This window comes from Panicum virgatum, chromosome 9K (genome assembly GCF_016808335.1).
Source record: "Panicum virgatum strain AP13 chromosome 9K, P.virgatum_v5, whole genome shotgun sequence".
Classification (NCBI taxonomy): domain Eukaryota; kingdom Viridiplantae; phylum Streptophyta; class Magnoliopsida; order Poales; family Poaceae; genus Panicum; species Panicum virgatum.
The window spans coordinates 68,051,111-68,076,093 of NC_053144.1; the positions used below are offsets into that span (position 1 = coordinate 68,051,111).

Below are 24,983 nucleotides of genomic sequence, written 5' to 3' on the forward strand. Positions count from 1 at the left end.
AGATCCCACTTGCATATATTTTGAAATATTTTGTAATAGTAGCAACTTATGTGTAAATTAAGCTTCGCGTTTATCGAAGAAGTTGCTATGATATATAATAAGTTGCTAATATGTGTATAGTTTCAACTTATGTATATGCATCTAAGTTTATATTATATACACACAAGCAACTTATATATGCATATTGTAGCAACTTCTTCAATAATATATAGGATATATATGCATATTGTAGCAACTCCTTCAATAATATAAAACTTATATTTGTACATAAATTGCTACTACTCCAAAACATCTTCAAAATATATACAAGTGAGATCTAGTTTTGTTCGTCTCATCGTGTAGAATACAACGGTGCAATCGCTATTCAAAATGGAGATTATATGAAAAAGATAAAGAATTTTTTTTGAACAAGTTGCATGTAAAAAAAAGAATCTGGATGAGTGTCATTTTTCTCCTGGTTGTTTGGCGGTGAAAAGGACACCATTTGTCCTCTTGTGATTAAAAAGAAATACAAGATAGGTGAAAAAATAATAACACAGTTAGATGGCTCATGCCAGAGGGGTCGCGCGATCCCTGATAATCGCGACGGGTCGCGCGATATCCTATCAGTTACCACGGATATCATGGATCTTTATTCTTTCTGTCGGATACTATTATCGTTTTTTTTTAATTTACACAGTATAACTCGATTTTGTAGCTTCAAACTCTCTCCGACTCATTCTGAAGCCCAGAAGTCCGAACCTCGCCGGCGAACTCCTGCATCTCCCCGGCGAGACCGCCACAGCAATTGCCGCCAAACTGGGCCCTGCTGATTGTGGCCCGTGGGCCTGTGCAAAGTGACAGCCTGTTCCGTTCCGTCCGTCTCTCTCTTCTCCCACGCCTTCACTCCCTTGGTCTCGGCTCGGCCTTCCTTTCCTAGCGGCGGCGACAGGGCGAGCGGCGCCGCCCGCCAGTTCTTCGTCGGGCGCTTCACCGGCGACGAGCATCCGACAGGGGTATGCCCGCCCATTCCCTTCCCTACCCTTCCCAATTCCCATCCTGCTGCCCGAAATCGAACACCCAAATGGCCAAATCCTAACGTATGGAATTTCTATTCGGATCTGATGGGAGATTAGGACAGTCGTATGCGTGATCACGGAAGGTCCCCCTTCTATGAAAATGTTTGTTGTTGCCTCCATTCAATCGTGCTCTTTCTGGTTCACAGGATATATATGTCCGCACCAATTATTGTCTACTTTGTAGTTGTTTTGTTCAAGTCTTAAGTATCCTGAAATCCATTTCAATACCTGGTTCCACAGTGAGAATCGTTTTTTTTCTTCTTTTGCTATTAAGAGATAAGCTACAGAGGATTTCTAGTTTTTCATAGACAGCTCTGTTGTTTATCACGACGTGATACTGCACTTCTTACATGTAGGCTGTGCCTGTACGTTTATAGTTAAATCATGTCCATGATCATCTCTGAGGACATTTTCTGTGACTATGGAACCTTGCGGAGAGATTTCAGTACAAACTTTGTAACTAGTGATGAAGCTTCTTCATTTTGTTACTTGGATACTGTCGGTTCCTCATTGGAGTTTTTTTTTTAGTTGGTATTGCAGTGTTTTCAAGGCATAAGAATGTCACGAGCCCATAGCCATGAAAAGTGACCTATTAGCATTGCGAAATTAGCAAACCTTAGTGGTGTGGCATGTTTACAGTATTGTATTTCAGCTTTGGAGCAACGATTGGAAGCCTGCAAGTCTGTACTTGTCATTTTGGAGCACATTTTATTACCTAGCCCTTTTTACTGAAGTTAAAAAAAAAGATAATTGTCCAAGAGGCATGTTTGGTCTTTCATTTGTTGGTATCCATGCAATTTTAGATGAATGGTAGTTTTTGTGACATTTACTTCGCATCAAGTAACCGCTTCATGTGACCAAAGCATCCAAGAAGGTGAACAGTAACACTGAATTTATATGGAACACTCATGTATTTCCAAGAGCACTATGTTGTAATGGTCATAGTTTGTGCTTCACTTAAATTACTATGTGCAATTGCAACTGTTGGTAGTTTGAAACAGAACTTTCATTGCAGATCCGTAAAGCAGTAACATGGCAACTCTCAAAGATGCAGCGGCAAGAAAACCAATTTTAGCAACAATCCGTCTTATAGTTCCTGCTGGCACTGCACGCCCCGCACCACCAGTTGGACCAGCTCTGGGTTTCTATAGGCTTAATTTGATGGCATTCTGCAAAGATTTCAATGCCAGGACCCAGAAGTACAAGGCAGATACTCCGATGCAAGTTACTTTGACTGCCTACAAGGATAGTACATTCGAGTTTGTAGTCAAGTCACCTTCAGTTTCATGGTTCCTGAAGAAAGCTGCAGGAATTGAGACTGCCAGCAGTCGCCCAGGCCACAACGCAGTGTCGTCCCTCACTCTTCGCCATGTGTATGAGATTGCAAAACTGAAGCAGTCTGATCCATTTTGCAAGCACATGTCAATGGAGGCGTTATGCAAATCCATCATTGGGACGGCTAACTCCATGGGCATTGAAATTGTTAGAGACCTTTGAGTGGGCTGGCAGTCTAATCTTAAGCACAATTGTCGGACCAATTCCAAGCTCAGTTTGCTTTCTCATCTGTATGAGTTCGGTTTTATTTGATCTGAATGAAATAGACATTTGATTACTATAGGAAGTATAGTGTGCTTCTTCTGTATCAGCTTCTGTCCGCACCTTCTTTCAGATGTAGCAACTAATATGATTCTTACAGAGGCTTTTTGCTGAATATGTTGTCTGAACCTTATTGAGTTGCAAACCATTGCCTTTGCGAATATATTTGCTTCAGAATTGAGTAGTGTGGTGAAGTCTCAAGGAGTAGTTTTGGTTTTTGAATGCCACGTATTTTAATGTGTGCTTTTAAAATTTACACATCTATGTATTTGCAAGCTTCACCGATGTCATTCTGATTTTTTGTTTATGTGTGTGCAATCTATACCATTTATGTCCGTTATATCCGCAAAGAAATTCAGAATGCATGGGAGTAACCTGAAGAATTAAGAAACATCAGTCCACAGTTGACACGCAGGGCGCAATAGATGTACAGGTCGCCAATTTTCTTCTGTTAAAATTATGAGCTGAACTTCATTTGGGATTGAACCGATAGGAAGGAGTGTTCATAGAACATCAACGAACACAGCACAACAGTAACAACTGAAACTTACCTGTATAGCAGCAGGCAAGTATTGCATCTTCACATAAGCATACAGAAATTAACAGATCAAGATGAAGCTCCGGAGAAAACCTGGGATCTGCTTGCACATCGACATTGTTGAAGCTAAACAAGTACAGACAGGCCGCGCCAGCCCATGGTGACTATATTATTAGGCCTTGTTAAAATTATGAGCTGAACTTCATTTGGGATTGAACCGATACGAAGGAGTGTTCATAGCATATCAACGGACACAGCACGACAGTAACAACTGAAACTTACCTGTATAGCAGCAGGCAAGTACTGCATCTTCACATAAGCATACAGAAATTAACAGACCAAGATGAAGCTCCGGAAGAAAACCTGGGATCTGCTTGCACATTGACATTGTTGAAGCTAAACAAGTACAGACTGGCCACGCCAGCCTTGTTTAGTTCCCCTTCAAAAACTTTACACATTCTTCTTCAAATGCCCCTTTGCAAAAAGCTGTTGGCAGCTGATTTGCCTTCAATGGCATCTTGGAGTCCCCTTCTTTCAGATGATAGAGTCTGCAAAGCAGAGTTGCAACAACAATTTCTTCATGGAAATTTTCATAATTGCAGCATGGCAGATTTGGAAACAGAGAAACGGCCTTATCTTTGAAAATCACCTTGCAAGTCTCAATAGTTGGAGAAGAAGCTTCAAGGATGAATGTACAAACCAAGCAGTTGGATTCAAAGTATTTCAGCCTTCTCCCTGCTCTCTGGAGTTCCTCTGTTGTACATTTTTTTCTCTTCTCTTTCTTTAGCTGGGCTTTAAACTAACGTCTGTAAGTATTCCTTCTATGTGTTTTTAGTTTAATAAAGTTTTCTTTTCACAGCGGGGCCTCCCTCGTTGTGTACATGGTTTGAAAAAAAAACTTTACACGTCAATATTTGGACACATACATGGCGTATTAAATGTAGACAAAAAAATAGTTTTCACAGATTGCCTGTAAATTGCGAGACAAATCTTTTGAGTCTAATTAGTCCATGATTAGACAATAAATTGTTATAGTAATCAGTAAATATGTGCCAATAACGGATTAATTAGTTTTAATAAATTTGTCTTGTAGTTTACTTACGAGTTCTTCTATTAGTTTACAGACGAGTTCTGTAATTATTCTATGTTTAATACTTCAAATGTGAAAATATGAAAAAATTCCATTTCAAAAATTTTACCCAAACCAACTAAACAAGGCAAGAACACATCAGTCCGGCATGTACAACGCAGGGCGTTTGGATTCTGCAGGTTGCCAAATTTCTTCTGAAACTATGAGCCGCGGTTTCATTTGAGCTCGACCGGATTGGCAGAAGTATCATTAGCATGTTAGTTCTACTGTCGCGACCACATCCAGCAGACCATTAACATTCAACAAACACAGCACGACAGTGAACGCAGTCTAATCATCTCATGGCTACACCTCCATTCGACTGTTTATTCTGTTTATAGCAGCAGGCTAGCTCTGCATCTTCTTCACTTGAGGATACAGAAATTTAGCTGAAATCTGGGATCTCCTTGCTCATTGTTGAAAGCTAAATAAACAAGTACACATATGCTGCAGCTGCACCAGCCTATGTTCACTAGTATTATTATTATCAAGCTACTAGCCATCTTCATTCAGGGACAGACAGAGAGGCTGTTCAAATCATATTGCTGCCGAAGCCAGAGATGAATGCGCGGGAGCAAACCCCACGTAGCCGAGCGCGCCGCTGCCGCTGTCTTCAGGCTCGCCGGCGTCGTCCGTGTCCCACAGGAACGCAGCCTGCGCGGCGAGGACGTGGCTGCATCATCCGTGGACGGGACCGGTGATCAGAGCTCATGTCGGTGAATGACTGAATGTGGAATGGAACAGATGGAAGCGAAGGGGGTAAAGGTGTGCAAGCATTACCTGTTCTCCGGGGAAGCCCTCGCTGCCCGCTCGAAGTAGCTGGAGGCGCGCTCCTTGTCGCGGGGCACGTCCCAGACCAGCTTGGCGTACTCCGAGAGGAGCTCGCCGTCGTCAGGGTCGGCGAGGATCGCGCGGGAGTAGTACTCCTCTGCCCTCCGGCAATCCCCCTTCACCTGAAAATGGAAGGTGGTGTCAGAACAAATGCGATTGTTTGTTGCTCTGTTTCTTTCTCTGCAAGATCTGAATGCCCAAATTGGCAGTAGAAGAGATGAGTACCTGGTACAGGAACTGCGCGTAGTTCCTCAAGAAGAGGCCGTTGCAGGGGTCCTCCTCGATCATCTTCTTGTAATGCATCTCGATGCCGGACCGGTCCCCTCCGTTGCCAGACGTGACCAGGTTGCTGCCACCGAACCCGCCGCCGCCGCCGTCGGCGCCCAGGAGGCCCGAGCCGAGGCGGTCGATCCCGAGGCCCCTGGCCAGGAACAGCGGGTGCTCCTGCGAGTACGTGCTGCCGCCGAGAAAGCTGAAGTGCTCGAAGCTCATCTCGCGGTCCGCCTCGAAACCGTCGCCGCCGTCCTCCTCGTCGTCGTATTCGTCGTCCGTGGACGCCCGCCGGTCCGTGAACGACTCGATGGTCTCGAGCGGCACCGGCCGCGGCCGCGGCGCGCACTTGCCGGACGGCGGGAGGTGGTGGTGATGGTGGTCGTCCGCGCGGCCGGCCAGGGACAGGGAGGCCAGGTTGCCCTCCGAGCTGGTGCGGCGCATGCCGGCGGCGAGCCCGCGCGAGCGCTCGTGGTCGGATCCGGAGCCCGCGAGGTGGCAGGAGATGGCTGGCGGGTGGTAGGCCGCCGCCGGCGACTCGGCGAAGTGGACGGCCGGCGAGGTGACCGCCGGCGACTGGGAGCCCGGCGGGAGGAGCGCGCCGAGGACCGGCGTGGAGGCGCTCCTCACGAGCATGGCTGCCTGCAGAGCAGAGGCGAGTGTGATCCGGAGGAGCTGATCAGCTTGCACAAGGTGAGGTGGAGGTGGTGAGGGGACCTGGCTCGCTAGATGCTGCTGCTGTTGCGGCGTTGGAGGAAGCATGTGCGCTGCTTTTAAGGGCCCCGCGGGTGGATGGGCTCGCCTACGGTGGAGGGCGGCCGTGTGGGGCGCGCGTTGGGATTGGACGGGCGCGGCGACGGCGGCCCTCACGTCACGTTCTCGTGCGGCATGGCGGTGACTCGCCGTCGCCGATCCCTTTCCATTTCCAGCTCGGTCTCGTGTGTTTTTTCCCCCTCCGGGCTTTTCTCTTTCTTTTGGAAGCGACCGAGACGGGCGCGGCGACGGCGGCCCTCACGTCACGTTCTCGTGCGGCATGGCGGTGACTCGCCGTCGCCGATCCCTTTCCATTTCCAGCTCGGTCTCGTGTGTTTTTCCCCCCTCCGGGCTTTTCTCTTTCTTTTGGAAGCGACCGAGCGGCCGTGATGGGAATGGGATACACATCACACGTGGGCTGGGGAGTCACGTGATTTAAGCTCGCTTCCTCCGCCGCGGCTGGTGCCCTTCCGTTCGTGGCCTGGTGGTGGAGGAAGCTGGCCCGCTGGGCCTTGGGAGCCCCAACCGCGTCTGTCGTGGCCCGACACGTGTTCAAGGAGGACGTGCGGGAAGCTACACCGTACACGTGCGCTACCTTCTGTAGATTTTTTTTCTAGATCCATCGTTTTGATATATTTTGCAGCACGCTAGAGCGTGCGATGTCACTCAAAAAGAGCATGATGTGTCCAAAAGTGAGAAATAAAATGGGGAACAGGACAAGACTGGAGTCAGCTGGTTCTAGTAGTTTTCTTTTTTGAGTTTAAAAAGAAAAAAAGATCACAGATGGGCTAACATGGATCTGAAGTTCTGAATTGAGAATGGAGCCAATTAAGCCCAACCACAAACGCCTGACATGCCCAATCCGGTCCACCCCAAATACACTTCGGGCCACGCCACGCCGGGGAAGAGGGCCGACGTCTCAAATCCACCAAACAGAGCAGCACTTTCTTGCTTCTCCGCTTTGCCGCCACTCCGATCCCCCGAAACCGCCGGGCTAGTCGCCCCCGACCCCAGCATATCGCCGCCGCCGCACGCCGCGCCACCCATGCTCGCCGCGGCCGCGTCTCTCAGAGCCGCGGCCTCCGCGGTGGTCGAAGCGGGCGGCGACCCGGCCGTCCTCCACGCGGTCCTCGTCAAGACAGCCTCGTCCTCCCGCGCCGCATACAGCCTCCTCCTCTCCCGCTACCCGCCGTCGCTCTCGCTGCCCCTCCTCTCCCGCCTCCCGTTCCGCCCTACCGCCGGATCTCTCACCACCTCCCTCGCCTCCGCCACCTCTTCCTCCCCGTCCTCCGCGCTCTCGCTCCTACGCGGCGTCCTCGACGTGTCGCCGGCCTTCCTCGCCGACGGCCCGCTCTCCTCCCTTCTCCGCTCCATGCCGCCGGTCCTCGCGCCACAGCTGCACGCCCTCGCCTTCAAGCTCTCCCTCTCCTCGTCCCCCTACTCCGCCTCTTGCCTTATTACTCTGTATGCCCGATCCCAGTCCCCCACGGCCGCCCGCCACCTGTTCGATGAAATCCCCGTTCCAAGTCGGGACCTCGTCTGCTACTCTTCCACAATAGTTGGGCTCGCGCAGAATGGAAAATACGAAGAATCTCTCTCTGTGTTTGCCGATATGCGCTCAAATGCGGTTGATTCAACTATGTATGCGCTGTCCGGTGCTCTCCGGGCGGCTGCGGGGCTTGCTGCGCTCGAGCAGACTTGTGGGATCCATGCACACGCGGTGGTGGCCGGGCTTGATGGAAACGTGGCCGTTGGGACCGCTCTGGTGGATGCTTATGGTAAGGCCGGAGTTGTGGACGACGCAGTGAAGGTGTTTGAGGGGTTGGGTGGTGACCGGAACTTGATCACATGGAATGCGGTGCTGTCCGCGCACGCTCAGCAGGGAGATGTGCAAGCAGCTGTTGGACTGTTTGATCAGATGATAGAGCTGGGATTTGCCCCTGATGGGCTAACATTCCTTGCTGTTCTCACAGCATGTAGTAATGCCGGAGCGGCCGCTGAGGCTGAATTTTGGTTGGAAGCAATGCAGTCGAAGTACAATATGAAGCCTGGCCTTGAGCATTATACTTGTGTGGTGGGTGCAATGGCACGGGTCGGACGTCTAGAGGATGCAGAGAGTGTTGCTTCTACAATGCCATGCAAGCCGGATGCAGTGGTGTGGCGGACACTTCTAATGGGCTGTGTGGCTCACCAAAAGGTTGACATGGCAGAATCCATGGGACAACGGCTTTTGGCCATTAATCCCAAGGACGATTCAGCTTATGTCATGCTTGCCAATGTCTACTCAGCAGCAGGGAAAAAGGATGAGGAGGCTGCGTCATGGACTGCAATGAGGGACTGTGGAGTCAGAAAGGAAGGTGGTCGGAGTTGGATTGAGGTTAGAGGGCAGGTACATGTGTTTGTTGCAAATGAAAGAAGACACCAACAACTTCTAGAGATATATGACAAGCTGGATGAATTGATTCAAGAGGTAGAGAAGTTAGGGTACAAGGAGGTGGACGAGGGGTTATGGCTTCATAGCGAAAGGTTCGCCCTCGCATATGGGTTGATCAGTGGTGCTGTACCATCTGGAAAAGTGTTGAGAATAGTTAAGAACTTGAGAATATGTGCTCATTGTCATGAATTCTTCAAGTATGCAAGCATGGTGGTCAACAGAGTAATTGTTGTAAGGGATGTCAATAGGTACCACACGATTAAAAATGGTGCTTGCAGCTGCAGAGACTACTGGTGAGTTACTTAATCCTGAGGATAAACTATGGTCCCAGAACCATTTGTGTGATTTTTCAGATAGAGCATGTAACTCCAGAAGAACTTACTGCAGACTTTATTGGAAGCTTGCTTGTGCTGGTTACCATAGTCTGTCGGGCGAGTCCCTTCATTACATGATTGAAATTTTAAGAGAACTGTGGTTTTATGGTGTTTCTTAGACACCATACCATCTTGTGACTCTTGAAGCATGAATCTGGATGCCAGCGATGCTATTTGTCGGGTATCACGATTAGGGACATCCTAATCGGGGTACTAAGATCGCTTTAAAACGCAAACACATGTTAAGACAACTGGGCCCACGAAGGCCCACAGCCTCCTCCCAATCTGAAAGAAAGGAAAGGACTCAACGAAGCCCAGCATGCGGCCCATTCGCACCCCTCTCGGGCCCGCGGGACGATCTCCGCCTCGCTCGAGGGCTCCCATCGAGACCCCTCGACTGCGCCCCGCATCTCCGACTCGCTTGAGGGTAGCAAACCTACCCTCGAGGGAGTAATTCATCTCCGCCTCGATCGAGGCCACCTCTCGGCATAAAGGACAAACGATCCGTACGAAGGCATTAAATGCCAGCCACTCCTCCACGGCTCCCAGGACAGGCGGCGTCGGGCCGCCATTCCCACAGTGGATGTGACCGGAGTCCCATCCGCTGACTTCACTCACTGCCCCGCCACCCCGAATGCTGTGGCAGCACTGTGGGACCTGCGACGTGGGACGGGACGCGCCCGGCACTGTTCCAATTACTATCCTGCCTACCCCGACCGTCCGGACCCGTCTCCTGCTCGGGAAGGGGGTCCGGCGACGTCACGTGCCCCTCCAGAGAGGGGCGCTCAGCACGTACGGACGGAGTCCCAGACCTCCCCCCTTGAGGGGACCTGGGCCTCCACGTGTCTCCCGGACCTCCTAGTGTGCACGCCCACACTCCGACCAGGGGGTCCGGGACTGCCGCATGCCCCGCTACCGCAGGCCCATGCTGGACCCTGGCCTACAGGGCCCACAGAACGCCACCGCGCCGTATATAGAAGACCATACACCAGCGACGACCACGCCGCCTGCAGGGGCTGGCAGGACGCCGGCGCGATCTCCGCAGAACCAAGGACGATATCCAGGACGGCTGCCACGCCTGACGCCATGCCCCACAGTGTACTTCCTACAGTGTTCAGTCACTGTACCCCCGCGATTCAGGGGAAACTACGACTTCCACGCCCCCACTCATGTACACCGCCCCTCCTTGTGACTATAAAAGGAGGAGGCGGGCTTCCTTTAGACGGACGACTGGCTAGACAGACGACTGGCTAGAAGGACTGGCCGACTCCCTTTTGGGACGCTCCTGGACGTCAGCTACCGCGGTCACCTATATTCGCGATCATCGCCATTCCCGACTCCTCTTCTAGCAGAGACCTGGGAGCTTCCCTCCCTCTCTTGCCTCGCTTGTATCCCCTACTACAAGCACTCCGGGTGCAAGATAATACAGTGCCCTCGCACACCCCCTTTGCTGGACGTACGGCCCCGCGGCCGGAACCAGGATAAACCGTGCGTTACTGTGTTGCCTCTTGCATCATCATCTGGGACGAAGAAACACGCAGCATTTACTAGTTGGGATCCAGGCTCCCGGGTCGGGACACCGACACTATTTATATGCAATCACTTTGGGAGCCATTTGTGCCTGCTAATTGACAGTTTGGGGTCTCTCAGATGTCCCAGTTCAGTCGTGTCTAATAGTTGCCACTTGTTTTTGTCTTGGGGCTGGTACGCTCTTCTCTTTCCGGCAATATAAACTGCTGCGCGGAAGTAGCATTGCTCAGTTTCTCTGTAGCATCGGATTGGATGACTGATGAAAGCAATTAACTCCACAGCAGAAGACTTGTCAAACAAGGGAACAAGTGTACTGCGAAAAATGCACTATCGGAACATATGAGATTACGATCAATGTCTCCATTTATTTTTGGTTGTCTAGCTTTTATACTCTACTGAATCTTCTCAACATTAATCATGTCGTGGCATTGTACTATGCTTATATAGAGCAATATCAGCAAGCTACATTCTTTATAGATTCCACCTTCAGCCTAACCTTGATTATCTGATATATGTCAATTTCCTTCTTTTCAGTAATCGCCTTAATTTGATCATAGTCGTTAAATGTGAAATTACCTCTCATGCAATATATTCTACTCAAACTTGCTGCTGTTAATTATCTGTTATTATATTTGTTGATTGACAAGAGTGAAGGGTTAATTCTCAGTGTACTTGTTTCAAATGCAATTGGTGCCCCTGCATAAGTGCTCTTGAACTTGCAGAGGTGTATTGCAGTGCTAATTTTATGGGGACCTCGAGTATAAGTGTACATTTACAGCATTGTTGGTTCTAGAAACACTGGTTCAATGATTGCGCATACATTTTATTATGAGACAGCATCAGCGGCTAGACTCCGATGTTGCTATTTCTATACTTCTATACTATAAAGAACGAAAATAATTAAAATAGTCTCCCACCAAAAAATATTACCTCCACCCCACAAATCAGAAATTTTTTGGTTGAACAGGCTCGACGAAAACTGCCGCACGGCGAAACAACCGATTCTGCGATGTTTCTGCCGTTTGGGGCGATTTTTTTGCACCGGCCAAAACATACCCGCCCAGGCGCCCACCCTGCAATCACGGAAGGGAACTCAGGCGGCCGTTGGCACCGCTGCGGACCCATGCGAGGAGGACGATGATTCCCGGTTTGTCGAGCGAGGAGTGCGGCAATCGCGGATCCTCTCTTCCCACCCTTCCTTCTCTGCGCCCGCCTCCTCTGCCGACGAAATCCCGCACGGCCACACCTTCCATCCCCCAGCGCCCCATGGTGATCCCCCCTCGCGCGGCCTCTCGGCGGCCGCGGCTTTGGCGCGGCGGCGCCTCCGAGCGAGCGTCGCGCGGCCTCTCGGCGGCGGCGGACCCTCCCTCGCAGGGAGCGCCGTTAGCGGCCCGTCCGCCCCTCCCTCGTGTGCCGGGAGGTGCGGCTGCTCCTGCTCCGGACAGCTGCCGCGAGGTGCCCCTGTTTGCCGTCGCACCGACCCCACGCCGGCCCCAGAGCTTCAAACCATTGCAGCGCAGGTGCTCGGTCTCTTGCCCCTGTGAGTAGCATAACGAGGCACAAAATCAGTTCGCCGTATGCTTTATTTTGAAGATGCTTTCTGGTTCACATTATGGATTATGGACAAACTGTAAATGGAGGGCAGAAGTTATTCATGTATCATGACACAGTCATTATTGGTACATATTGAATTATTGAACTGTGTACCTGAGGGATGTGGAAGGGAATAACTTGTTTGGTTTATGAGTTTCTTTTGGATATCATTAACTATCAAATTCGATTCCTATCCCTACTTAATAAGTGACTTGTTTCAGTTACCTGATGAACCAACGAGGCAGCAAAAACGAGATGCGATGGAGCTGGTAAGGACGAGAGCCAATCCTACTAATTTGATTTAAAGTTGGAGTACTCAGGAAACCTCTGCCATTCTTTTGGAAGAGAGGTGTGATATAACAAGTAATTTACTCTCACGATCGAGCAATAGATGGGAGTTTTTGAGTTATAGCCTGAAAAATCTAGAGGATAAGTTTCATGATGATTTGTGTACATTTACAAAATCCTCCAGGCTCTAATCCTTCTTCATTCCTAGCTTAGGCTTGCTTTCATAAGCGAACTAGACTATCACTAAATTTCCATCAGGAACAGTAAATCGAAAACATTCTTTTTATTGAGGGGGCAAAGATGACCTTGCAAAGAATTTCTAAATGCAAAATGTTCTTCTTGCAAGATTTTCTTCTAAATCTGTAAGCCATGTTAACCACCTCCACTTTTGATACCAAAATGTACTTAGAATTTATTTAAAATATAAATTACCTAATACTCCACGCTCATATTTATGTTGACTAATCGGTTTCCCGATGTTGAACTACTGAATGCTATTACCAATAATTCTCCTCATGTCATCAAATTTTTGACAGTGACACTCTGCAATACAGTAATTCTATAAATAGGTTAGATCTTCATCCATCTGACAGTTTCACCCCATTCTTATCATCATTTATTCTTGTGCTTTGTGCTACTTCTTCCAGTCCTAGCGGATCAGTTTTGTATAAAGCCCAATCCCAGGATGAGGATGCTCTTGTTAATGCGGCAGCAAATTTACATATGGTTCTTGTCAGCAGTAACGGAAATAATGCAGGTAGGTTTATGACTCCAAAATTTGGTCGTTTCGTTTTGCATGGTTGTATTTGCTAAATAATTAGACATCTACTTAAGAAGAAACTCACTTCAACCGGCGAGTGATGCGATATGAGATACTTGACATTCTTGAGTTCACATCTGATCGGAAAAGAATGTCTGTTGTCGTTTTGGATTGTCAGAGTGGCAAGTTTTTTCTCTTGTCCAAAGGCGCTGATGAGGCATTGCTTCCTTGTGCCTATTCCGGTAATCGCCTCAATTATTGATTATAGAATTTTCTCATATCATTTATATATTTTAATTTAAAATCTGGCATTTATGTACTTTCTTCATATTTTGTGGCATAAATTTGATTAACTCTTTACTTAAGCTGTTTGTTCTGTTTGAGACTTTGGCTGTGGGTCTTCACAAAGTAGAAAACCTCCTGCTGTTCTCTCCTCTAGGTTTCAGGCTTTTAGTGAGCATATGAAGGTTTGGCTTTGGTCACCTCTTGTGCCTGTATTTGCAACAGCAGCAGCTTGTGCCTGTACTACCGATCTGTTTTTAGAGGATAGTTCCTTCCTGTGTGTTTTCCATCTGCAAGTTCAGTGATATTATATGCCTCTGTTTTGTAGGTACTTTGTGATAGGCTTGGAATAGAAACAACTGCAGAAATCACTGTAATTGAAGTCTTACAACCAAACGTGTATACGCAACCAAGTGAACAGGTGCAATTCCTTACTGTTTCCTCTATATTGCTATGTACATTCTCTCTAAGCAAATCAATTGTGGTATTGTCATTGTCATATATTTGTAAAAAACTACAATTCTTCTACATGCTTGATACCTGTACACCTTCTTAAGGCACAAACGAATTGCCCCCTGCTTTGTTTGTTCAATTAAAAGGTTGCAGTCTTCTGAACATATTCTTGGAGCTTTTAACTAACGGCATTTATCATGCCCAGCTTAACTGGTGCCGCCATCCTTGAAAAATCTGCTCCTGCTGCATCGAAGGGTAGTGACCATCCTTCACCTTCAGATGTTTTCTAGCCGATCCATTTAAAAGGTGCTCATATATATTCCATTCAAAGTTTCTAGCGTATCCAAATAATGGTTGTGTCAAGTTGGGTGTGGCAATGGTAGGCATTGTGAATTATCTGCTTGGCAATGATAATGCTTCTACCTTCTTGGCCATGCAGCGACCCTCCAATACTGATAACAGGTGTGTTTCAAGTTGCTTATGACATGTTTGATCAATTGGCGGGCTACATTCATGAAGCCTAAATCTGTTGCCTGGGTGCATGGTGCCTTCCGGACAGGTACCTGAACTGATCCCTAAATTTGAATGGCCTCCATGTTAGCCATAACTAAGAAGTGCATTATTATGTCATAATCATTATCATTAAGGAAAGCATCTGCTTTGAATTCTAGAACTCCGCAGGGTGATACAAAGGAACAAGCATTACTCCCTGTATGATTGTTTGAAGCATTGAGTTTTGTATTTGCATTATTCAATTCAGAGCCCATGCGCGAGGGTAGGGGCGCGGGACAGGCGCCTGGCGAAGGCACGGGGCGGAACAACCTGAGGAATAGGAAGTGCGCGGGGAAGACGAAGAGACAAGTGTAACGCCCGGATACTCTGGCCATTGGCCCGGATACTCCGGGCATGAAGTTTCTATTTTCCTAATTTGGTCATCTAGACCCACAACCATTTAAATAGAATATATCACACTCTCTCTCACTCACTCTCACTCTCTCCCGTGACATCTCCCTCTCCCTCACCTCTCTCACGGGCTCTCCCTCTCCTCTAAGCTCTAGATTCCGAAATCCTCCATTTCAACTTGACTCCAAGGCCAAGGGAGCTTCACTCGGCGTGGGGAAATCATCTTCTACAAGTATTCCACCTTGGGTCGACATCGTTTTCGAGTTTTCTTGCAAAAGGAGCTAGCTCAAGGTACTACAAGCTAGGGCTCGCCGATTTGGTTGTTTTAGGATGTTCTAGGTGATTTCCTTTGGTCAATCATCTCTATATGCATCCTTCAACTAGGATTCAAGAGGGTTTCAAATTTGGTGGGTTGGTTTTGTCACAATCAAAATTTCAGTTTTTGGGGCGAAAATGCTGTCAAGCCCGGAGACTCCGGGTATAAGCCCGGAAACTCCGGGTTTTGAAAACTCCGGGCGAAACTCCGGGTATAGGCCCGGAAACTCCGGATTTCGGCATCCGGATACTCCGGGTATGAATCCGGATATTCCGGGTTTTAATAGAACTGTTGGGTGTAGAATTGGATAAATTTAGGGTAAATTTGTAGTGTTTCTACTTGGGCATTTCAAGGATTGTTGTTGCATGTCGTATTTGCATACATTCTCATATCATTGCATACGTGTAGACGCTGCCGCCGAGGGAGCCGTATACGCAGTGGTTGCGGAGCCACAGGAGCCGCAGGGGCCAGCCCCGCAGGAGGAGGTTCGCGGGGAGTCGGCCCAAGGCCCAACTCACCCCAGTACTGAGCAGCAGACGCAAGGCAAGCCCCGGTGCATGTCCTATTAATTTAAATTATGATTCACTATGTATATGCTTTATCTATTACTTGTGCATTACGTTTTAGGGATTGTTTGGAACCCTAGTTGCATGATCCCTAGGATTCCCTGAGATATACTAGTACGTGTAGGACGATAGAAGTGCTATGCTTAATGTTTCCGGTAGAAGACGAGTGGTCTACTGCACTCGCGAGATATAGGATGTTTAGAAGTCGAGTAATTTCCGGTTACTCGCGAGATATAAGATGTATTCATGTTCCAGTACTTGAGTTGTGAGTTTGATATTGAATAAATGGAGAATTTAGACCGGACGGGAAATGGTGAGAAGACATAGGTATGGCAGCAGGACAGGGTTCCTGGGTGTCTTAGTCCCGTCTGTGTCGGTTAAGAACCGGTCGTTGTGGCAGTGCTGATCGGGGATTGAATTGTACTAACCGCATGCCGGGAGTAGGAGGTAGTTGAAACCGGTAAGCCTAGTACTGCCTTGCTTCGAAAGTACATGACTCCATCTCACCTCCTGGGGTAGTCGAGTAGTCGCAGAGAATTGGGGATGTATGTATTACTTTTGGTGGTCTCATGTTGAGCTCGGCTGACCATATGATGGTGGGGCGGTCCTGTAGTTCGAGGCGGGGAGGGGAAGGGTTGGTGCGTGTGGTCCGACGGGGCTTATACGTGCCGTGTTGGTTAGGTCCACCTTGCAAGGTTAAATCGGATCGATTCGCCGTGTCTCGCGGTTATGAGGGCCTTGATCTCTTTGTCACCTCGTAGAAATGAACTAGAGATGTTAGTGATAAATGATGGAACTATTTTGAATCATTATTGTAATGCTCCAACATGATTGTGTAGATATGCCAATCTTAGATGAGAGTCTTTCTATATAGAACTTGTGGCTAAAACATTGAAAGTAAGAATTCAACCTTAGATGCTTTCCTGCTAAACATCCACCAGCCAGAGAGCCTTGCATGTCTAGATATGTGGGCTAAGTTATACCCACTGGTCGGGTAAGCCTTGCTGAGTATTAGAATACTCAGGGTTTGTTGCCACATTTATTATTACAGGACACCTGGACGTCGACTTCTGCCCCTGTTGTGTCAAGTTCATCCGCCGGGATGCAGAGGGGTGGCAGGTCGAGGAGCGAGACCCTTAGACTAGGACTCTGTCGGTTTGTACACTCGTGGGCAGAGTGTTCAGCCTTTCTGTTTTTGCGCGGGCCGGTCTGATCGGTCATGGTTAGTTAGGGCTTTTGAAGGCTAGAGTAGATGTAGGATCTAGTCTGTTTGAATTTCAGTACATCGGATGTAAAGTTTGTAAATTATGCAACTTTTGTAAATTATGTGTATATTTAAACTCGGGTTGTAAAACCTAACGTTTCATCCCCCTATAGTGTTTGTACTTTCAAGTATCATGTTGTGCTTGTACCATCTGCGCCCACCTTCGCGTGGGATTACCGGTGTTGTTTCGATCGGGCCGTGGGTTGAGAAAGGATCGCCAAATTAAGCCGTTAAGCTAATGAGCCCGATGTGTTCAAATGACGGCCATTACGCTTAATTAGAGTTTTAATTTGGCGGTTCTGTCACAGCTGGTATCAGAGCCGAAACGCACTGGGGGTGGTACGAGTACGACTATTTTGTAAAATATTTTAAGTTAACAGGGAATTTCTGATTTGAAAACAAATTGGGTGGCGTTAATCGTACTAAGCCCTATAGAGTTGGTATTAGAGTCGCGTGTAGACGGTGGGTTTGGGTTGAGAGGTTACCGTAGGGCGATTATGCATCATGTCATTCATTGTTTAAAATTTCATGCATTTTGGAGGTGGGAACAGTGCGAACCATCACGAGGGTAACCGGATACTCCGGACATATGTCCGGATAGTCCGGGTGGGTTGTCCGGATATTCCGGAATAGAATCCGGATAGTCCGGATTTGGGGTGTCCGGATACTCCGGATGATAATCCGGATACTCCGGATTTGGTTGCGAAAGATTCCTGGCTTTTTGATTTAGTTTACACTTCCTGCATTCTTCCATGGTTGATTGTTTTATAATCAAAATTATGGGACTAATCCAACCATGGCTGGATGCAGAATGGGGGAACCACCGAACCCTCCGGATTTGGCTCAGGCCATTGCGGCCATTTTGACTGGGCGCGACGAGCAGACGGCACTCCTTCGTCGGATAGTGGAGCAAGGGGCAGCGCCACGGCCAGGACACCACCCACCACCTGTTCCTGGGTATCAAGAGTTCCTGGGAACCCAGCCGCCGCTCTTTCACAAAGCAGACGAGCCATTGGAAGCCGACAGCTGGCTTAAGACCATCGAATCCAAATTCACGCTATACCCATACAATGATGGGGACAAAGCTGCCTTTGCAGCACAGCAGCTCCGAGGTCCCGCACGTACGTGGTGGGACAACCACGTGGCTATGTTTCCGGCTGGCACTCAATTCACGTGGGCAGAGTTCAGGGAAGCCTTCAGGGCACATCATGTCCCAGCATGGGTAATTAGAAGAAAATTGACTGAGTTCTTGGCCCTAAAGCAGGGCAACAACAGTGTGATGCAGTATGCCCAGACGTTCAACACCCTATCCCAATATGCTGGTTATCATGTAGACACTGATGAGAAGAAACAGGCGTGCTTCAGGCAGGGGCTTAGCAGCAAGCTCCAGGATCGCCTGGCAATGTTCAAGTTCAACACGTTCAGTGAGCTGGTGAATGGGGCTATCATTCAGGAGGACGCCCACCTAGCTCATAAGGCAGAGAAAAAGAGAAAAGCACCGGCAGCAGGATCTTCGAGCAGCGCCCCACAGCGGTTTCGCCTTGTCCAGTCAGGCCCACAGAGAGCCCCTTTTCAGCACCAGCCACAACAGCAGTGGGGGTATCGGCAACCCCAGTACACACAGCCTCAGGGGACGGTCAGGCCTCCTGTTCCTCAGCAGAGCGAGCAGAAGGTCTGGGTGCAGCAGCCGGGGGTGCGCCCCAATTTGCTTCCTTATTACAACTGTGGGCAGCCGGGTCACTTTGCACGGAACTGCCCAATGCCACCAAAGCAGGGCCAGCAGTCCGGTCAGCAGAGCCAGAAGCAGAATGTGGCTCATTTCAAGCCGGGGCAAGTGCACTACACCACCCTCGAGGGTATCCCTGAGGGAGCTCCAGTGATGGCGGGTACGTTTTCTGTAAACGATCATCCCGTCACCGTATTGTTTGACTCTGGGGCATCTCATACGTTCATTAGCAAGGAGTGTGCCACTAGGCTCGGATTAAAAATAAAAAACATGCCAAATCCATACAATATTCATTCGCCCGGGGGCCAATTAATTACCAACCAAATTGTCAGGCGAGTGCCTCTCCAGTTACAAGGAAAAGGATTTATAGCACATCTTATAGTACTCCCAACTCAAAGAGTGGATATTATACTCGGCATGAACTGGATGAAGGAACAAGGAGTTCTCTTAGACACTAATGCACATTCTGTGCACATAAAACCATCTGACCAAGGGTCCATGACCTTATCTTTAAGAAACCCTGAGTCAACCACTTCCACTATGAATCACACTGAGGGCAAGGCTTTGGCTGACATACCGGTGGTGTGTGAGTACCCGGATGTTTTTCCGGAGGATTTACCCGGGATGCCACCTGACCGTGATGTGGAATTTGCCATTGAATTGCAACCGGGTACGGCACCGATATCTAGGAGACCTTACCGGATGCCACCCAATGAGCTAGCAGAGCTAAAGAAGCAATTGCAAGAACTGCTTGATAAAGGCTATATCTCTCCTAGCACGTCACCATGGGGCTGTCCTGCACTCTTTGTGAAAAAGAAAGATGAAAGCCTCAGGTTGTGCGTGGATTATAGACTTTTGAATGCCGTCACAATCAAGAATAAATACCCACTTCCCCGGATTGACATTCTATTCGATCAGCTATTCGGGGCCAAGATATTTTCAAAAATTGACCTTCGCTCTGGTTATTATCAGATAAAAATTAGAGCTGAGGATATTCCCAAGACGGCCTTCTCCACCAGATACGGGCTTTATGAATACCAGGTCATGTCTTTCGGGCTAACCAATGCCCCTGCTCACTTCATGTATCTCATGAACTCAGTGTTTATGCCTGAGCTCGATAAGTTTGTCGTGGTTTTCATCGACGACATTCTTATATTTTCTAAAAATGAAGAAGAGCACGCAGAGCATCTCCGCATTGTGCTTCAGCGCCTGCGGGAACACAAGCTGTATGCCAAATTCAGCAAATGTGATTTTTGGCTCAAGGAAGTTCAGTTTTTGGGCCACATCATCTCGGACAAAGGGATTTCTGTCGATCCTAGCAAGATTCAGGATGTCTTGAAATGGCAGGCTCCTACCTCTGTTCCCGAGATTCGAAGTTTTCTTGGGCTAGCAGGATATTATCGCCGGTTTGTACCGGACTTCTCCAAAATTGCTAGGCCCATGACAGAATTGCTTAAGAAAGGGGTGAAGTTTGTTTGGGATAACCAGTGTGATCAGGCTTTCCAGACTTTGAGAAAGCTTTTAACATCGGCCCCTGTTCTGGCTCAGCCAGATATCACTCGACCCTTCGATGTTTATTGTGATGCATCAGGTACGGGCCTCGGCTGCGTCCTTATGCAAGATCAGCGGGTGATTGCTTATGCTTCCAGAGCACTTAGGCGACACGAAAAGAATTATGCCACTCATGATTTGGAATTAGCAGCAGTGGTACATGCACTAAAGATTTGGCGTCATTATCTTCTGGGTAATCCTGTGCATATATACTCCGACCACAAGAGTCTCAAGTATATCTTTACTCAGAATGAACTGAACTTGCGCCAGAGACGGTGGTTGGAATTGATTAAGGATTATGATCTGGAAATTCATTATCACCCGGGTAAGGCCAATGTTGTGGCAGATGCATTGAGCAGAAAGGTAAGTTGCAACTGCATCTCAGCAACACCTATGCATGCAACTCTATGCCAAGAGATGGAGAAGTTGAATCTGGCTATAGTAGCTGAGGGTACACTCACCAATATTACCCTCACTCCAACACTGCGGGATCAAATTATTGCTGCTCAGAGAAATAATATTGGCATGGAAAAGATTAGGCAAAGGCTCAGGGAAGGAGACCCTCGTGTGGCATGTTTTCAGCTAAATGGCGAGGGTGTTTTATGGTTTAAGAACCGGATGGTGGTACTTAAGGATTTAGAGCTCCGGAAACAAATTCTTGATGAGGCTCACCTCTCTAGGTATTCCATTCACCCGGGCAGTAACAAAATGTATCAAGACCTCAGGCAGCGGTTCTGGTGGACCAGGATGAAACGGGAAATCGCGAAATATGTGTCCGAGTGTGACACCTGTCGGAGGGTTAAGGCAAGCCACTTGAGACCAGCCGGCCCTTTGCAGCCCTTGAGTATTCCCTCCTGGAAGTGGGAGGACATCAGTATGGATTTCATTGTTGGCTTACCCAAAACCTCCAAAGGGTATGATTCGATATGGGTTATTGTGGACCGTCTTACCAAGACCGCGCATTTTCTGCCGGTAAAGACCACACATACGACAAAGCAATATGCCCAATTATATCTGGATCGTATTGTGTGTCTGCATGGAATTCCAAAGACAATCATTTCAGATCGGGGTGCTCAATTCATTGCCCGGTTCTGGGAGCATTTTCACGCCGCCCTCGGCACTCAGCTCCTCCGCAGTTCGGCTTATCATCCCCAGACTGACGGCCAGACAGAAAGGATAAATCAAATCTTAGAAGACATGCTTCGAGCATGTGTGCTCACCTATAGTCAAAAATGGGATGAGTGCTTGCCATTGGCCGAGTTTGCTTATAACAATAGTTATCAAGAAAGCATCAAGATGGCTCCATTTGAGGCCTTATATGGACGGAAATGCAGAACACCATTGAATTGGTCAGAAGCTGGTGAGAGAACATTCTTTGGACCCGATATGGTAGATGAAGCAGAAGAACAGGTTCGGGTTATTCAAGAAAATTTGAAAATCGCCCAATCCCGACAAAAGAGTTACGCGGACAAGAAGCGTCAAGCTATCTCATTCCAAGTGGGGGATCATGTCTATTTGCGGGTATCTCCAATGAGGGGGGTCCAGCGGTTCGGGGTCAAAGGAAAACTTGCACCTCGCTAGTTGGGCCTTTTCCTATTGTTGAGCAATGTGGGCCGGTAGCGTATTGCCTGGAACTTCCCGCCCACTTATCCGCGGTCCATAATATATTCCATGTCTCGCAGCTCAGAAAATGCCTCCGTGTTCCCGCCAAGATTGTGGATATAGATGAGTTACAATTGGAGCCCGATCTTGTGTACCCCGAGCACCCGGTGAAAATTGTTGATTTCAAAACCCGAGTTACTCGAAATCAAACCAGCAAATTCTATAAGGTGCAGTGGAGTAATCACTCCGAGTGGGAAGCAACTTGGGAGACGGAGGAATTTGTTCGGACTAAATGTCTAGAATTGCTACAAGTTTATCAAGGTACTCGTCGATTCCTAACTTTCCATATAGCGCATTGATTAAATCACGGGCTCTCCCTCTCCTCCCTCTCCCCTAAGCTCTAGATTCCGAAATCCTCCATTTCAACTTGACTCCAAGGCCAAGGGAGCTTCACTCGGCGTGGGGAAATCATCTTCTACAAGTATTCCACCTTGGGTCGACATCGTTTTCGAGTTTTCTTGCAAAAGGAGCTAGCTCAAGGCACTACAAGCTAGGGCTCGCCGATTTGGTTGTTTTAGGATGTTCTGGGTGATTTCCTTTGGTCAATCATCTCTATATGCATCCTTCAACTAGGATTCAAGAGGGTTTCAAATTTGGTGGGTTGGTTTTGTCACAATCAAAATTTCAGTTTTTGGGGCGAAAATGCTGTCAAGCCCGGAGACTCCGGGTATAAGCCCGGAAACTCCGGGTTTTGAAAACTCCGGGCGAAACTCCGGGTATAGGCCCGGAAACTCCGGATTTCGGCATCCGGATACTCCGGGTATGAATCCGGATATTCCGGGTTTTAATAGAACTGTTGGGTGTAGAATTGGATAAATTTAGGGTAAATTTGTAGTGTTTCTACTTGGGCATTTCAAGGATTGTTGTTGCATGTCGTATTTGCATACATTCTCATATCATTGCATACGTGTAGACGCTGCCGCCGAGGGAGCCGTATACGCAGTGGTTGCGGAGCCACAGGAGCCGCAGGGGCCAGCCCCGCAGGAGGAGGTTCGCGGGGAGTCGGCCCAAGGCCCAACTCACCCCAGTACTGAGCAGCAGACGCAAGGCAAGCCCCGGTGCATGTCCTATTAATTTAAATTATGATTCACTATGTATATGCTTTATCTATTACTTGTGCATTACGTTTTAGGGATTGTTTGGAACCCTAGTTGCATGATCCCTAGGATTCCCTGAGATATACTAGTACGTGTAGGACGATAGAAGTGCTATGCTTAATGTTTCCGGTAGAAGACGAGTGGTCTACTGCACTCGCGAGATATAGGATGTTTAGAAGTCGAGTAATTTCCGGTTACTCGCGAGATATAAGATGTATTCATGTTCCAGTACTTGAGTTGTGAGTTTGATATTGAATAAATGGAGAATTTAGACCGGACGGGAAATGGTGAGAAGACATAGGTATGGCAGCAGGACAGGGTTCCTGGGTGTCTTAGTCCCGTCTGTGTCGGTTAAGAACCGGTCGTTGTGGCAGTGCTGATCGGGGATTGAATTGTACTAACCGCATGCCGGGAGTAGGAGGTAGTTGAAACCGGTAAGCCTAGTACTGCCTTGCTTCGAAAGTACATGACTCCATCTCACCTCCTGGGGTAGTCGAGTAGTCGCAGAGAATTGGGGATGTATGTATTACTTTTGGTGGTCTCATGTTGAGCTCGGCTGACCATATGATGGTGGGGCGGTCCTGTAGTTCGAGGCGGGGAGGGGAAGGGTTGGTGCGTGTGGTCCGACGGGGCTTATACGTGCCGTGTTGGTTAGGTCCACCTTGCAAGGTTAAATCGGATCGATTCGCCGTGTCTCGCGGTTATGAGGGCCTTGATCTCTTTGTCACCTCGTAGAAATGAACTAGAGATGTTAGTGATAAATGATGGAACTATTTTGAATCATTATTGTAATGCTCCAACATGATTGTGTAGATATGCCAATCTTAGATGAGAGTCTTTCTATATAGAACTTGTGGCTAAAACATTGAAAGTAAGAATTCAACCTTAGATGCTTTCCTGCAAAACATCCACCAGCCAGAGAGCCTTGCATGTCTAGATATGTGGGCTAAGTTATACCCACTGGTCGAGTAAGCCTTGCTGAGTATTAGAATACTCAGGGTTTGTTGCCACATTTATTATTACAGGACACCTGGACGTCGACTTCTGCCCCTGTTGTGTCAAGTTCATCCGCCGGGATGCAGAGGGGTGGCAGGTCGAGGAGCGAGACCCTTAGACTAGGACTCTGTCGGTTTGTACACTCGTGGGCAGAGTGTTCAGCCTTTTTGTTTTTGCGCGGGCCGGTCTGATCGGTCATGGTTAGTTAGGGCTTTTGAAGGCTAGAGTAGATGTAGGATCTAGTCTGTTTGAATTTCAGTACATCGGATGTAAAGTTTGTAAATTATGCAACTTTTGTAAATTATGTGTATATTTGAACTCGGGTTGTAAAACCTAACGTTTCATCCCCTATAGTGTTTGTACTTTCAAGTATGATGTTGTGCTTGTACCATCTGCGCCCACCTTCGCGTGGGACTACCGGTGTTGTTTCGATCGGGCCGTGGGTTGAGAAAGGATCGCCAAATTAAGCCGTTAAGCTAATGAGTCCGATGTGTTCAAATGACGGTCATTACGCTTAATTAGAGTTTTAATTTGGCGATTCTGTCACAACAAGCCGCAGGCACTGGGTAGAACGATACCATCGGCGGCGGCTCATGTTAATTTGTGTGGACCCAGGCTCTCCGCATAGTCTAACGCGAGAGTGCTCTGTGCTTAGTGGCATTCCAATTATGAGCATACCAACTTATTGCACGCTTGGGCCGCGCGGGCATTGTTACTAGTTTGACTGAAAAGTTTCATTATTCAGAAGTTTTAGAGTTTTGGTCTTGCAAAGTAGTGTTGGAGCTATCCAGTTGGGTGTTATCCTTGTGGCACAAGGTGCTGCTAGTTTTAGAGAAAATATTTTTTTTGACGCCTCTCATCTGGGTACAGCTGTAGTATCTATTCATACATATATACGCACACCCACCCTACACACGCACACCTCACTCACACCACTATGATCACCGGAAGATTCCGTAGGCGACGGGTGCGTCGCATTCCCTTTGTCGCTCCACGCGTGATTCCCTTTGTGG

At 48.1% G+C, this 24,983-nt stretch overlaps 4 protein-coding genes across 4 annotated transcripts; 3 read left to right on the forward strand and 1 right to left on the reverse strand.

Moving 5' to 3' along the window:
• Positions 1-758: 758 nt before the first annotated feature.
• LOC120647356 (54S ribosomal protein L19, mitochondrial-like) lies at positions 759-2,838 on the forward strand. The gene is made up of 2 exons (XM_039924121.1): positions 759-995; positions 2,074-2,838. Exon 2 carries the CDS (start codon positions 2,091-2,093, stop codon positions 2,553-2,555), a length of 465 nt encoding a protein of 154 aa, XP_039780055.1. The 5' UTR covers positions 759-995; positions 2,074-2,090; the 3' UTR covers positions 2,556-2,838.
• A 1,768-nt stretch (positions 2,839-4,606) lies between these two features.
• On the reverse strand, positions 4,607-6,334 carry LOC120647357. Its single transcript, XM_039924122.1, has 3 exons — positions 5,378-6,334; positions 5,102-5,274; positions 4,607-4,994 (listed from the first exon to the last, which is right to left on the reverse strand). The coding sequence occupies exons 1-3, from the start codon at positions 6,182-6,184 to the stop codon at positions 4,859-4,861; spliced, it is 1,116 nt and encodes a 371-aa protein (XP_039780056.1). The 5' UTR covers positions 6,185-6,334; the 3' UTR covers positions 4,607-4,858.
• A 746-nt stretch (positions 6,335-7,080) lies between these two features.
• On the forward strand, positions 7,081-9,132 carry LOC120647358 (pentatricopeptide repeat-containing protein At2g03880, mitochondrial-like). Its single transcript, XM_039924123.1, has one exon. The coding sequence runs from the start codon at positions 7,221-7,223 to the stop codon at positions 8,904-8,906; it is 1,686 nt and encodes a 561-aa protein (XP_039780057.1). The 5' UTR covers positions 7,081-7,220; the 3' UTR covers positions 8,907-9,132.
• Positions 9,133-11,548: 2,416 nt separating this feature from the next.
• LOC120647359 lies at positions 11,549-14,053 on the forward strand. Its single transcript, XM_039924124.1, has 5 exons — positions 11,549-12,033; positions 12,328-12,375; positions 13,042-13,151; positions 13,232-13,396; positions 13,765-14,053. The coding sequence occupies exons 1-5, from the start codon at positions 11,651-11,653 to the stop codon at positions 13,773-13,775; spliced, it is 717 nt and encodes a 238-aa protein (XP_039780058.1). The 5' UTR covers positions 11,549-11,650; the 3' UTR covers positions 13,776-14,053.
• The last annotated feature ends 10,930 nt before the right edge of the window (positions 14,054-24,983 follow it).

Excerpts from the sequence above, each read along its gene's own strand:
- LOC120647359 (XM_039924124.1), top strand. The coding sequence starts at position 11,651 with ATGATTCCCGGTTTGTCGAGCGAGGAGTGCGGCAATCGCGGATCCTCT. Across the intron at positions 12,376-13,041 it reads AACGAGATGCGATGGAGCTG|TCCTAGCGGATCAGTTTTGT; the intron begins GTAAGGACGAGA and ends TACTTCTTCCAG. Across the intron at positions 13,152-13,231 it reads CAGTAACGGAAATAATGCAG|AAACTCACTTCAACCGGCGA; the intron begins GTAGGTTTATGA and ends CTACTTAAGAAG.
- LOC120647358 (XM_039924123.1), top strand. The coding sequence starts at position 7,221 with ATGCTCGCCGCGGCCGCGTCTCTCAGAGCCGCGGCCTCCGCGGTGGTC.
- LOC120647357 (XM_039924122.1), bottom strand. The coding sequence starts at position 6,184 with ATGCTTCCTCCAACGCCGCAACAGCAGCAGCATCTAGCGAGCCAGGTC. Across the intron at positions 5,275-5,377 it reads ACGCGCAGTTCCTGTACCAG|GTGAAGGGGGATTGCCGGAG; the intron begins GTACTCATCTCT and ends TTCCATTTTCAG. Across the intron at positions 4,995-5,101 it reads AGGGCTTCCCCGGAGAACAG|CCACGTCCTCGCCGCGCAGG; the intron begins GTAATGCTTGCA and ends CGGATGATGCAG.
- LOC120647356 (XM_039924121.1), top strand. The coding sequence starts at position 2,091 with ATGGCAACTCTCAAAGATGCAGCGGCAAGAAAACCAATTTTAGCAACA.